At 43.2% G+C, this 13943-nt stretch overlaps 2 protein-coding genes across 2 annotated transcripts in view; one reads left to right on the plus strand and one right to left on the minus strand.

Annotated features, from left to right (window-relative positions):
• The first annotated feature begins 256 nt into the window (after window positions 1-256).
• On the plus strand, window positions 257-6300 carry LOC124147861 (calcium-binding protein P-like). The gene is made up of 4 exons (XM_046518665.2): window positions 257-894; window positions 3144-4725; window positions 5157-5225; window positions 5672-6300. The coding sequence occupies exons 1-4, from the start codon at window positions 829-831 to the stop codon at window positions 5875-5877; spliced, it is 1923 nt and encodes a 640-aa protein (XP_046374621.1). The 5' UTR covers window positions 257-828; the 3' UTR covers window positions 5878-6300.
• A 5645-nt stretch (window positions 6301-11945) lies between these two features.
• LOC124147862 (prolyl endopeptidase-like) overlaps window positions 11946-13943 on the minus strand; it is a 36307-nt gene continuing 34309 nt past the window's right edge. Inside the window, exon 20 of the mRNA XM_046518666.2 lies at window positions 11946-13040. Coding sequence (XP_046374622.2) covers window positions 12975-13040 — 66 coding nt within the window. The 3' untranslated portion in view covers window positions 11946-12974. The remainder of the gene's footprint in view (window positions 13041-13943) is intronic.

Below are 13943 nucleotides of genomic sequence, written 5' to 3' on the forward strand. Positions count from 1 at the left end.
CAGTAGTATTAGAAGTAATATTAGTAGTAGTCACAGTGGTAGTGGTAGTAATATTAGTAGTAATAATATTAGTAATAATAATAGTAGTAGTAATAGTAGTAGTAGTAATAGTAGTAGTAGTAGTAGTCACAGTAGTAGTAGTAATAATAATAATAACAGTAGCAGTCACAGTAGTAGTAGTAGTAGTAGTAGTACGTGGGTCACGTGAACGTGGTACATGTAACGTCACTTGGCATGGAGATTCCACTTTGTCAATAAATCTCCAATTAGGCATGTCAGCGTTACTGCTCCAGGAGAATGGTCCCTTATCTTCGAAATATCAGGTATGTTTCTGCTTCAAGGAGAAAAAAACCAAATGAAGAATTTACGTTGGTGCATGTTTAGCCCAAATCTCTTTTCCACATTTTCCATTTAGACACGTGGTTAGGTTCTATTGCTCAATACGTATATACTTGACATTTTGAAGTCCTCTCAGCTCATTTATTTCACCACAAAGCTGTTCATTGAAATATATGACGGACGGGACAACGGATCAGTGAGGACACACTGTTTCCCTGTGATGACCACTGACAGTGGACAAGAATCACTCACGCCTCAGGACATGTCCATTATTCAATATTACCTTTCAAATGACTCTAATGTTCAGTAATGTAAACGATGGACCCAGTCTTCCTGTAATCCCAGCCCAATGGAGCCGCAATAAAACCCAGGGTTCATGGCAGACAGGCAGGTAGAGTCCTACATCATGCCACGTGCCAAGTTGTCATAACGCCGGCCGCCGTGTACATTTCAGTCTTGGGGAGCTCCGACAGGAGCAACTTTCTCAAAATGGCGGACATGGGGTTTGGGTCTATATATCTTGGAATGTTTTTGTCCGTTGGAATTCTTTGTCAGGTTTGTAGTTTGTTTCTTTGATGGTAAGTCGTTCGTGTTGATTTTATGTTGTTTTATTTTAATATGTGGACACAAGAACTAAAAGACGTGTCGTATTTATTCATGTTTTGAAGTAGGGTCCGATTCTTTGACATGACATCTTTGAGGACACGCGTGTCAAGAACCCAAAAGTAATTACGTCTGAATTTAAATTAAACTGTCAACTTGTGTATAATCTACAAATAATATATTTTATAGAAATGAGCTATACCCATTAACAAGTACTACGTACACTGTGTTTCTAAATGTTGCTTAAGTGTAATTAAAACTATATTATGTGGAGAATTCCTCGACAACATGCCTAGAGCGTTGGCAGTTTTATTGTTAAGGAGTCACCCAGATATTAATGATTTAATGTGTTCTCGTGTCGCTAACGCATACTAAAACAAGACATCCGCCATCATCCGTACAACATACGCCTAAACAAGGAACCAATGGCGCTACAGACTTCCACCTGACCTGAAGCCCTCTTTAGATACAATTGACACGGTAACTTTTATTTATAGCATCAAACTGGGGATGTAAAAGGGGCGTTAAATGCGCATGTGCATATAAATGTTAAGCCGCGATCGAGTGAGTGAGCAAATGTTTTGCGACGTAATCAGCAAATATTCCAGCTGCGGCCTAAAACAACATGAGTCTGGACCAGGCAGGTCAGTGATAGATAGCAGGAGCACCGGGGACATACACTGTAACCATCCGATCCTCGGTTTACGACACAAATAAGGTACGGGGAACTATATTGCACGCACGGTTGAAAGGCGCAAGTACTGAACGTACAGTCTTCCGAACCAAGATTTAATAACCCAAAATGTTTTCTGAGATATTTGAGTGAGTGAGTTGGGTTTAACGCCGCTTTTTAACAGTATTCCAGTTATATCGCGGCGTGTCAGCTTAATGTGGAAGGAAAGCCCGAAGTGATGCAGGTCTCAGACGTTTACCACTTTGGTGAAATCCACGAGCACGGGTATGGTGCTGACAAACCTAGAAACATAATCGGGGCGAACCGGGATTCGAACCCACGATCATAGGTTTCTGGCGTGCCCAAGGGACGCAACTCTGCACAGCGAATCGCGGCGCCTTAGACGACTGGGCCACCCGTGCCCCCACTGAGATATTTGAAACGACATTCCTCTTTGTATGGTGGTGACACCTTTCCGTTAATATTATTAACGCAGTTGATGAATGACATGGAAGTATGTGTTATTGCGGACGACTTGTATGTTACTGCTTACGAAGTGTATGTTTTTGCGTGCCCGATGTATTGCATCGTCACAGAACACAAATATGTCCTCGAAGTACAATCTTTAGGGTTTAGATACCAAGACGCTCAGAGACAACACGATTTAATAAACAATATAATAGCGCGGCTTTATTTGTTTGAATTCGGAACTCACAATAATATTCGTTTGCGAGCTACAGAAATCAGATATGTTTGAATATAGCTTCTCTCACTCGTACCGATAATTTAGATTCACCTGACGTGAACGTCATGCAGCATTGAGGTATCTCGGAGAAGACTATCTGATTTTAATGAGATTGAGTGGCGATCAGCTTAAGCAGAGTGCGATGCACCCAAAGGACATGGATACTGTTTCTGTATATACCGACTGTTGGTTCTCCAGCTCCATACTTCACGCAGCACAAGTCCCGGCCTTTACTTCAAAGGGAATATTCAAAATCACGTATCTCATTACATTACAGGTGCAAAGGATAAATGATAAATACTATCATTTGGTAAAAGGGCGACATATACCATATTTTCCGATCAAGTGTAACTGAAACGACTTGTATTGGATTTGTCACATCAACAAAATATTTCATCAGGTAATCCTTAAATTTCCTACTGCGACACGATGCTGACCAATCGAGACGAATTTGCAAAAGAAAGTAATTAATTTTGTTGATATTCGGGGATACTGGACGAAATGATTGGCCAAGTCGGCTAATGTGATAGCTGCGTCCCTTTGTCGTTCAAAATCAGACTGGTTCGATTTCCGGGTCCGATTAGGATCTTTGGTTTGTCGGCACCATATCGGCGCTCGTTGGTTTCACCAAAGTGTAAAAGTGGGGTTTTCTCCCAGACAAAGCTGACACGCCCTAATATAACTGAAAAAAAGTTGTGTGAATGTGAAAGCATACAACAACCTATAACGTGTTTCTGTTGTCTGCTAATTGTTCCTGATTATCAGCGTTGCTTTCCGTTCCAGGTCTCTGTAGGCGCTGTAGTCCAAGAAGTTCACGTAGTCCCATCTCAAGGTCAAACCCCGGGAGGCCAACAGCCACACTATGCTCCCCCGAGCGGGCAATACCCCCAGGCTCAACATCCCTACCCTGGGGGCTACCCCCCTGAAGCCCACCCCCCGTATGCCACCCCTGGGCTAGGCGAACAGTACCCTGGTGCAGCAGCACAGGGCTCGTACCCCGCTGTAGCATACCCCCAGCAAGGAGCGGAACCCCAGGCAGCAGGATTTAACGCCAACACTGCAGGACAGCTGACCCCCGGGCAGTCTCCCGGGGATGTTGCTTACACAGATCCTTTCGCAGCTCCGGCCCAAACTGCATACCCCCAAGGGGGTCAGCCATACCCAGCGTCAGACCCTAGTGCACAGGCTGCATACCATGGGGCTCCGTCAGCTGGTTACCCTCAGGCTCAGCAACCGGGGCCTCAGTACCAATACCCGTCTCAGCAGTACCCCGGCCCGGTGGCTCAGTATAGTCAGGGTCAGTACCCACCCCAGGGATCTCCATTTCAAACTCCCCCTGCCTACATGGCTCCTTCGGGCTACCCTGGGCAACAAGGTTACCCGGATCAGGGCTATCCTCAAACTCCTGCAGCTGCAACTGCAGCAGCAGCAGCAGCAGCTTATGCTCAAGCTCAGAATCAGTCAGACCAAGCATGGCCGGGAGCGAGTTTTCAAGGACCTGCAAGTCCTCAAGGCGTACCTGCTGCACCAGCTCAACCAGCGCCTGCTGAGGTTCAGGGTCAGGGTACTACTAGCACCTTCCTCAACCCTGCAGGTGTTGCTGACGCGGGTGTTGCTGCAACCGCTGTTGCCGACACTCCTGCTCAAGGAGCGAATGGCTCTCCTACACTCAAGACCTCGTCTGTTGCGACTCAAAAAGCCGAATACCCTAGCGGCAACGCTATACCAAATCCAACAGGTGGCTTCGTAGCACAAGGCACAAATCCAGCCCAGTATAAATACCCAGACAGAAAGCCACTCATGGGTGCTCCTGGTTTCCCAACAGCTGTAGCTGATGCTCAAGTCAAAGCAGGAGCCGGAACACCGGCGTTTCCCCCAGCCGCCCAACAAACCATCCCCGTGGCTCAATACCCTCCTGCTCAGTACCACTCTTTACCCTACCCAGGCAAGGGCCCAACCTCCGTCCCTCACGGCTACCCCCCTAGAGGATACCCTTACCCAGGACCCTACCATCCCCATCCACCATACGGGATGTCCCCATACCATGGAGGCATGGGCCACGCCCCATATCCTCACGGTCAACACGCAAGGCCTTACCAAGGGGGCCCCCACCCCCCACCCCATGCAGGACAGGCACCACCCCAAGGGGCAAGGGGCGGACCCAACGGTCACCCTCCAAATCACGTAGGTCAACCCGTACGTCCTGTCCCCGTCACAACAACACCCATACCCTACACCACGCCTGGGGCCACGCCCTTCCCCCCGGAGCTGAGATGCTACATGCAGAGTGAATGTGAGCTAGGGTGTTGCTATGCTGAAGACGGCTCCATCCTCTGGGACCATCACAACAATTACGGGAAACATGGTAAGAAATATGGTGCACGTTTGACCATTTTGCAATGCCTAAAGATTTAAAAAGAATCTGAGAATTCGCGATACAGTTAATGAGGAACTTTGCAGTTTCGTCATTCCAAACCTACGTCGTGATATCACTGTTTTGATTGTTTGTTGTTTAACACCCCACTGAGCAATATTAACACAGGCTGTTGCAAGTGGTTTTGATCGAGCGTTGCATCTGCTGAATAAGCAATGAATGGGTATCAAGTAGGATGCGCTGGTAATGTACATGTAAACCTCCTAACGTAGTGACTGGTCATTTATTATCGGGGTGGAGGGTGAGGGGGGATTGGTCTAAGGTCTGTATCATATTTTGCTGTCACATGCTCCTTTTATGGAACATTTTTTGTCGCCCCATGTAAATGAACTATTGTCAGCATTATAACGATCATGTTTCAGGATACTGCTACCAGAAGACGGCAACTATACCCGGAGAAGGATGTCACCCAGCACTGTGCCCTTGTCAAGGTGAGTCATCCCCCTCTTCTCGTGATGCCATCTTCCCGAGGCAAGAGAGTTAACTGACTATAAAAGTCCAATTTCCACCCTTGCCGAACAAGGCTGGTATTATGGAGTTAATTTTGGCTGGACTAACTAACTGGATATACTAAAACAAACTCACTAGAATACAACCAGTAAAGGAATAGAATACAGGAAGAGATATTTTGTCGACCCCCATTTTATGTCGCTCTTTTATTGAAAAAAAGAACTGTCGTGCCCACACATCCCTTACAGTTGTGATGAATTTTGACTACCTCCCTCGTTCCCTGTGTCAGTTTTTCATAGACCGTCCCCTCCTCTTTCCCTATAATGTATGACCAGTCCCTCACACCAATGTATTTAATCCCCCCACACCTCCCATATTGAGTACATCATAGACAAAACATCACTCACCTCTTCCTTTCTTGTTTCAGCTGATCAGAAATGCACGAGCGTTCCTTCTGAGAATGCGACACTTCCTACTGGGGCGGGCGAGGCGGCTGAAGGAGCCTACTTCGGCAACCCCAAGTGCTACAACCACGAGCAGCAGCTCCAGATTCGGGATTGGCTCAAGAAACTAGAGACAATCGTGCGAGCGTGTCGGCTGGACTACCTGTGCCCGCTCAGACAAGCTCACTGAACAACCAACCTCGGTGTAGGATGTGCAACATCAGATGAAGAGATTTTAATATTTATTTTTCAAATTCTTGTCAAATATCCACTGAAACTAATGTCAGCATGTGTAAGCAATATTTCTAGTGATAACGAAGGTGGATTTGCTGTGGTGACCTAAATATGGAAACCTGCAAAAAGTACCTTGACATAATTCGGGTCTGGTTGAGACTTCGTTGTTCTTTTAATGAATGGTTAACTGACGCTATAAGAAGGAAGTTATTTCGAGCATGTGCCAAAGATTGTTACTAATCTGGAGCATGCATTTAACAGAATCAATAACGTTCTTCATTCTGTGAATGATGCTGCGGTATGACTCTAGATATATATATGCTGCATTGACTTCGACGTGGGTATTATAAAGGAGAAAATAAATAAAGAATTTGTACAAGTTCTGTGTCCTTCTTCTGGTGCAGCCTTAGAGCGTGTTTATGAATAACACTACGTCCACTCTACGTTGAAGGAAGTTGACAGTGGAGAAGAAAAGGGTGGAATGTTTGTTCGTTTGCATAGTCGCCTCTTATGGCAAGGTGATGTTTTTTGTTTTGTTTAACGCCGCACTCAGCAATATTCCAGCCATATGACGGTGGTCTGTAAATAATCGAGTCTGGACCAGACAGTCCAGTGATTAATATCATGAGCATCGATCCTCGCAATTGGGACACGATGACATGCATCAACCAAGTCAGCGGGCCTGACCACCCGATCCCGTTAGTCGCCTCTTACGACAAGCATAGTCCCCTTTTACGGCAAGCATGGGTTGCTGAAGACCTATTCTACCCCGGATCTTCACGGGTCGGCAAGGTGATGTATATGATGGAATGGATGATATGTAGGTCAAAAGATACTTTCAAAATGGCATCCCTAGCAGACGTGTATGAAATCGTAATTCAGTGAGCAGTACTTTGTTTCATCTTCAAGGGCATTGTGATTTCAGGAGATAAGTCAAAAATGTAAATGTACCGAGACCCGTGAAGATCCGGGTAGAATAGGTCTTCAGCAACCTATGCTTATCATGGCGACTATGCTTGCCGTCAGAGGCGACTAACGGGATCTGGTGGTCAGGCTCGCTGACTTGGTTGATGCATGTCATCGTATCCAAATTGCGTAGATCGATACTCATGATGTCTATCACTGGATTGTCTGGTCCAGACACGATTATTTACATGTGGCCGTCATATAGCTGGAATAATGCGGAGTGCGGCGTAAATCCTTGTCAATCTGTCAGCTGTGACCAAGTAGAGGATACGCCCATGTCACACCTGGCTTTGGGAGCAGGTTTGGTGGTGATGAGCCAGTCAGCTTAAACTATCTTAATATCTGTCAACAGTTGCCTCTTGTGTCTGATACAAGGGTTTACTGAGTTTTTTTTACCGCCTTAGAGTCATATATTGGAATGAAAGTCTCATTTTTAACGTCTACCAGAACAAACCCAATAGTGTACCACTTGATGTTCTTGGGATTCTTTGTAACTAGTCTAGTGTCCTCACTTGGGCGCACATGTGTTCCCTGCCATATTATCAATCTTTAGAATGGGGTGACTTCAATTTCTCCTGTTATACATCTGGGACAAGCTGTTACCTGAGCTTCACAGTCAACTTGGAACCTTTCGTCATCATCTTGTAAGTGTGACCGCATCCGTGGACTCGGTGGTCCGATCCTCGGCCGTCATAACAAAAGACGTTAATGATGGTACTTGATGTTTCCGTGCCTGGCGTCCGGGATAACACAAGGACTGGTCGGCTCGAAGTGGGTAAACTGTGTCTGAGTGGGGTATCCAAGTTGTACTACTGCCGGGACAAGCCGAAAGGGAAAGAGGCGAGTGGTGACCAATGTGGGATAGCACTATAAAACCGGCATTAGTCCGGACCAGTACAAGTCCGCACTGAAGGCACGCACGCACCTCACGTAAGTGCACGACAGACTGTCACATCCATCCATCTTCAGAATCATTCATAGGTTGTACTTCTTGTGTTTATCGTGAAACGTAGCTTTCTGGATGATTCTGTTAGGAACGGGTGCATGTACACAAAGGATATTATTCTGAAGCAATGTTAACCACGAAGTATTCACTGGGAGCGGTGTTGTCTGCATTTGCAGGTTTCACAAGCATACTTTTGAATACTGAGTCTTTAATTTTCACACACCTTAGGTCCTACCCCATGCTTACCAAATGACTGGCCATAACATATTTGTATCCTAGACATACTATAGTTACCCTGTGTTCTACAATGGCATTGGAAATACTGGATTTTGATTGGTCAATCAGAGGTTTCAAATCACAATAACCACCTGTTTGTAACAGCTGATATGTCCAGCGCATCACGACAGAACTAATATTTGAAGAACAGTACTTCCTTCTTAACCATGGTATGTACGCATTTTGGGATAATTGTATGTACAATAATAGGTTACAACATTGTTGCCGTTAACACAGTAGTCAAGTACATGTATGTGCGATAATCAATTTTGTGGCTTGTAGTGTCTCTTGTTTAACTGCTGCTCACCTCTGCGAGTGTGTAGCACTTGTTACCAAAGGTTGACGGTTTGTTCTCATACCTCAGACTGCAAGATGATACATTTGTACCTGCTTACCCCTTACTTGTGTCCCCACAGGGATTTCGGGTTAGAATCGGTACCCAGCACCGATGACAACACAGCTTTGATTATCTTGTGTGTATCTCAATTCTATAAATACCTTGGACCCATACTTGCCGTAAAAGGCGACTATGCTATGCAACGTAACACTCGTTTTGCACCAAGGAACATCCAGAAGACCTAAGCATGTGGCAGGGGGGTCTGTCATGATATGGGGTTGTGTTTCCTTCGGCTGCAAACTTCCGCTGGTGACAATTCGTGGAAACCTGAATGGCCAACAATACCAAGATGCCGTTCTTCGTCCAGTGGTAGTCCCTCATTTTGACAACCATCCTCTTCAGACAAGACCTGTTTACATGGACGACAATGCTAGACCACACAGATCTCGGGCAGTTTTGGCCTATTTGCGTCAAGAAGCTTTTTCCTTGGCCGGCCTGTAGTCCGGATCTTAATCCGATTGAGCATCTCTGGGACATTCTTGGACGGAAAATCAGACATCGTGATCCCCCAGTTCAAAATCTCGCTGGACTTGAAGCCGCACTTCATGAAGAATGGATCCGTTTGCCTCAGAGAAGCATTCAACGACTTATAATGAGTATGAGGCGTAGGGTTGAAGCTGTGGTCAATGTCCGTGGATCATACACACGTTACTGACGTTTCTGTCTTGCAATAGACTCTGCACTCCCTAGGGTGTCTATGTGACACCTGGTATGGTCTGCTGATATCATGACAGTTACATGACAAAAAAAGTTTTTCAATGTTTTCTAATCCTTCAATTTCTGGTCTTCAGTAAAATTCCATTCTCCTCATATTCTTTTGGAACACAAGATAAACTTGCTTTGGGACAACTTTTGCATCACATGAGGTTTACTAGACGGCTTAGAACAATCGTACATCTCTTTATAATTGTCATCATTAAGTGCCGAAAGTAACAGCTCACAAATATGGTTGGTGCCGCTTAACTTTTGTGCATGTGTATACATGAGACAATTTAAGTTGTGTTGTCCTTAGATGTCTGCAGTCTTTCAATAGAACTGAGATATACATGAGACAATCAAAGCTATGTTGTCCTTAGATGTCTGCAGTCTTTCAGTAGAACTGAGGTATACATGAGACAATCAAAGCTGTGTTGTCCTTAGATGTCTGCAGTCTTTCAGTAGAACTGAGATATACATGAGACATTCAAAGCTGTGTTGTCCTTAGATGTCTGCAGTCTTTCAATAGAACTGAGGTATACATGAGACATTCAAAGCTGTGTTGTCCTTATATGTCTGCAGTCTTTCAGTAGAACTGAGATATACATGAGACAATCAAAGCTATGTTGTCCTTAGATGTCTGCAGTCTTTCAGTAGAACTGAGATATACATGAGACAATCAAAGCTGTGTTGTCCTTATATGTCTGCAGTCTTTCAGTAGAACTGAGGTATACATGAGACAATCAAAGCTGTGTTGTCCTTAGATGTCTGCAGTCTTTCAGTAGAACTGAGATATACATGAGACATTCAAAGCTGTGTTGTCCTTAGATGTCTGCAGTCTTTCAGTAGAACTGAGATATACATGAGACAATCAAAGCTGTGTTGTCCTTATATGTCTGCAGTCTTTCAGTAGAACTGAGATATACATGAGACAATCAAAGCTATGTTGTCCTTAGATGTCTGCAGTCTTTCAATAGAACTGAGATATACATGAGACAATCAAAGCTGTGTTGTCCTTATATGTCTGCAGTCTTTCAATAGAACTGAGATATACATGAGACAATCAAAGCTGTGTTGTCCTTAGATGTCTGCAGTCTTTCAGTAGAACTGAGATATACATGAGACAATCAAAGCTATGTTGTCCTTAGATGTCTGCAGTCTTTCAATAGAACTGAGATATACATGAGACAATCAAAGCTGTGTTGTCCTTATATGTCTGCAGTCTTTCAATAGAACTGAGATATACATGAGACATTCAAAGCTGTGTTGTCCTTATATGTCTGCAGTCTTTCAGTAGAACTGAGATATACATGAGACATTCAAAGCTGTGTTGTCCTTATATGTCTGCAGTCTTTCAATAGAACTGAGATATACATGAGACAATCAAAGCTGTGTTGTCCTTAGATGTCTGCAGTCTTTCAGTAGAACTGAGATATACATGAGACATTCAAAGCTGTGTTGTCCTTATATGTCTGCAGTCTTTCAATAGAACTGAGATATACATGAGACAATCAAAGCTGTGTTGTCCTTAGATGTCTGCAGTCTTTCAGTAGAACTGAGATATACATGAGACATTCAAAGCTGTGTTGTCCTTATATGTCTGCAGTCTTTCAGTAGAACTGAGATATACATGAGACAATCAAAGCTGTGTTGTCCTTAGATGTCTGCAGTCTTTCAGTAGAACTGAGATATACATGGGACAATCAAAGCTGTGTTGTCCTTAGATGTCTGCAGTCTTTCAGTAGAACTGAGATATACATGAGACATTCAAAGCTGTGTTGTCCTTATATGTCTGCAGTCTTTCAGTAGAACTGAGATATACATGAGACAATCAAAGCTGTGTTGTCCTTAGATGTCTGCAGTCTTTCAGTAGAACTGAGATATACATGGGACAATCAAAGTTGTTGTCCTTAGATGTCTGCAGTCTTTCAGTAGAACTGAGATATACATGGGACAATCAAAGTTGTTGTCCTTAGATGTCTGCAGTCTTTCAGTAGAACTGAGATATACATGGGACAATCAAAGTTGTTGTCCTTAGATGTCTGCAGTCTTTCAGTAGAACTGAGATATACATGGGACAATCAAAGTTGTTGTCCTTAGATGTCTGCAGTCTTTCCACAGAAAAGCTTGGAATTCGAATCTGACATTTCATCCAAATATAACAAACAAGTTGTGTTTGTGAAAAGAGTCTGTATTACAACGGAATTATGGCCGTTATTGACGGTAGGCCGGTGCATCTCACACAGCCTCCACAGAGATCAATATCACAAGTGTCCACTCTACATGGCACCAGCATCGTACAGTGGACTTACATATACACTATTGTCGCAGATCAGTTAGTCACACACAGAACATGCAGTCTCTGGTCCAACCAGTGGTCAGGAGCTCACCTCTCACTAATCTTGACACTCATGCCAAAGTTGTATCAGTCTCACCATGATGTCATTGTAAACAAGGAAATAACAAGGGAACATAATCATGATAATAATTATCATACCCAATCCTACTTAATCAAGATAATAGTGAAAACAATTTTCTTTTTTATACCTTTTATCTAACTTCTTTCAGTGGCATTTAGAAGTTGGTGTGATGAAGTAAGATGAGTTCTATGGATGAACAACTTCTTTATTACAATTAGCAGCACTATCCATCACTTGCTTGATAAAGGTGTTAGAATCTACACCGAAACGTCGCACTAATTGTAATAAAGAAGTTGTTCATCCATAGAACTCGTCTTACTTCACCTTTTTTCTAATCAGTTCTTCCATCCAGAAAATAATTTCAGCATTCAATAATAGATGATTTCTGCATAACATGAAGTGCTTATCAAACTGTATCTTTCCTTACTGAACACAAGTGAGCCCAAAATTCATGTATCAGATGCTTCAACAAATTACTGACCGAGTGAGTTAGGTTCAATGCCAGTATTAACATTATTCCAAATATATCATGTTGTGTCTGCGCAGTTTCGGAAATGTCTGTAACAGGCACAGGCACATATGGGCGAACGTTGGACAAGAGCCCACACCAGCAGATCCTAAAGGATGCAACTCTGCAATGTCAATCACTGCCCCTCGACCACACGGCAAATGGGGGCAGTGGAGTAGCCTAGTGGTCCAAGTATTCGCTTGTCACGCCAAAGACCAAGATTCGAGTTCCCAGGTGGATACAATGTGTGACGCCTATTTACGGTGCTTCCTGCTGTGATATTGCTTGAACTTTACTAAAAGTGGTAGAGAAAAACCCAACTGAATTCTGATTTAGACATAATCTACCTCATCAGTTATCTCATTATTATACAATTCAACGTCAGGATATGGAAAAATGTCCACGCCAGTAAGTACAAAAAAATGCCTGATAAAACCACGCCATAAGAAACATTTAGTTCAATTCCTCTTCAGGCCAACAGTATCATGAAAACATTCACATTTCTGTTGGGTTCGTAAACCACGGACTCACAGATATCATAATTGTTGTTGTTATCCTACGCCATGAATTATATACATTAATATCCAAAACACAAACTAAAACATTTTTACCATCCATTTTTGATTTCACAAAGAGCACTTAAATCATCAATATATACAAGCATCAAACCCTTCACGGATGAATTAATCTGTCTTGGAATAGGTTATTTTGACTTGAGAACAAGTGAATCATTATGAGAGTGTTTCCTTTGAAAATTATCCCCTAATCAAACTGGCCACAAACTGATTTACAAATGGTGGGACGTCTCGCATGATATCCGTGCAGGTCAGAGTCTGGCCTGAAGTCAGTCTGACCACTTGAGTCCAACTGTCTGGTGCATGAAGCTGTAGATATCAGTTAGCTCCTCAATCTGAAAATGGCAAAGGTCAGGAGTGTCACAATGCATCAACCCCACATACAGACACATATTACCAAGGGACCCGGTGCTTTTTTCAGGTCCATCAATAGAGGATATCATATGAGTGTTCATGTCATACTATGTTTAAATTCCAGTATTTCGCCAGCGTTAGTGAGTGAAATACCTGAACGTAGACATCTGATTGGCTCAGGTTTGGGGAATACCACTTCCTGGTAATTCCCCTTTATTTTTTTAGTGACTCCATGCTGTGACTTTAGCAACTAGTCCGAAGCCTGAGTCTATTAAAATTCTGTTAGGTCTAGTAAGCTCAGGTAATAACAGTCCATAAAATAACACTACAATCTACTGAAAAAGATGCCAAGAGCCATGTTCTGGCTAGCAGTGTCATCAGTGTTTGACATAGACTGTGACAAAAGTTTAAAATTTAGTGATTAGGAGTCAATAAAAGTTTCTGTTGAATAACATGTCAATGAATATGGCGGATGGACTTGCATTATAATAATTAAGTTTTGACAAGAATGCGTGCCAGGCACTCCTGACTGATAACTACCGTACTGTTCATGTTTACATGTGTCAACGATTGCATTAATAAAACAAACTGACAACACTATATAAGCCTGATGTTACGTGTTCCCTTACTTCCTGTGAGTAGTATGTAAACATGGTTGAATGAACTGACGATCAAGTAAGGCTCTCAGTTTTCGTATGGCTTGCCAATGTTTACATTGGTTTGATATCATAAACATAGAATATTACTTCTTCACTACACCAAAGTTTAAAGCAGGAGAAATACAGGGAGAATTATTACTTTTGCATGCGTGTAGCCTTCTAAATATACAAAGTATTTCCCTACTCTCAATGCACAAAATCAGTAGGCCACACATACTTGAGGAA

Source organism: Haliotis rufescens, unplaced genomic scaffold (genome assembly GCF_023055435.1).
Source record: "Haliotis rufescens isolate VD_foot unplaced genomic scaffold, xgHalRufe1.0.p SCAF_1, whole genome shotgun sequence".
In the NCBI taxonomy this organism is placed as follows: domain Eukaryota; kingdom Metazoa; phylum Mollusca; class Gastropoda; order Lepetellida; family Haliotidae; genus Haliotis; species Haliotis rufescens.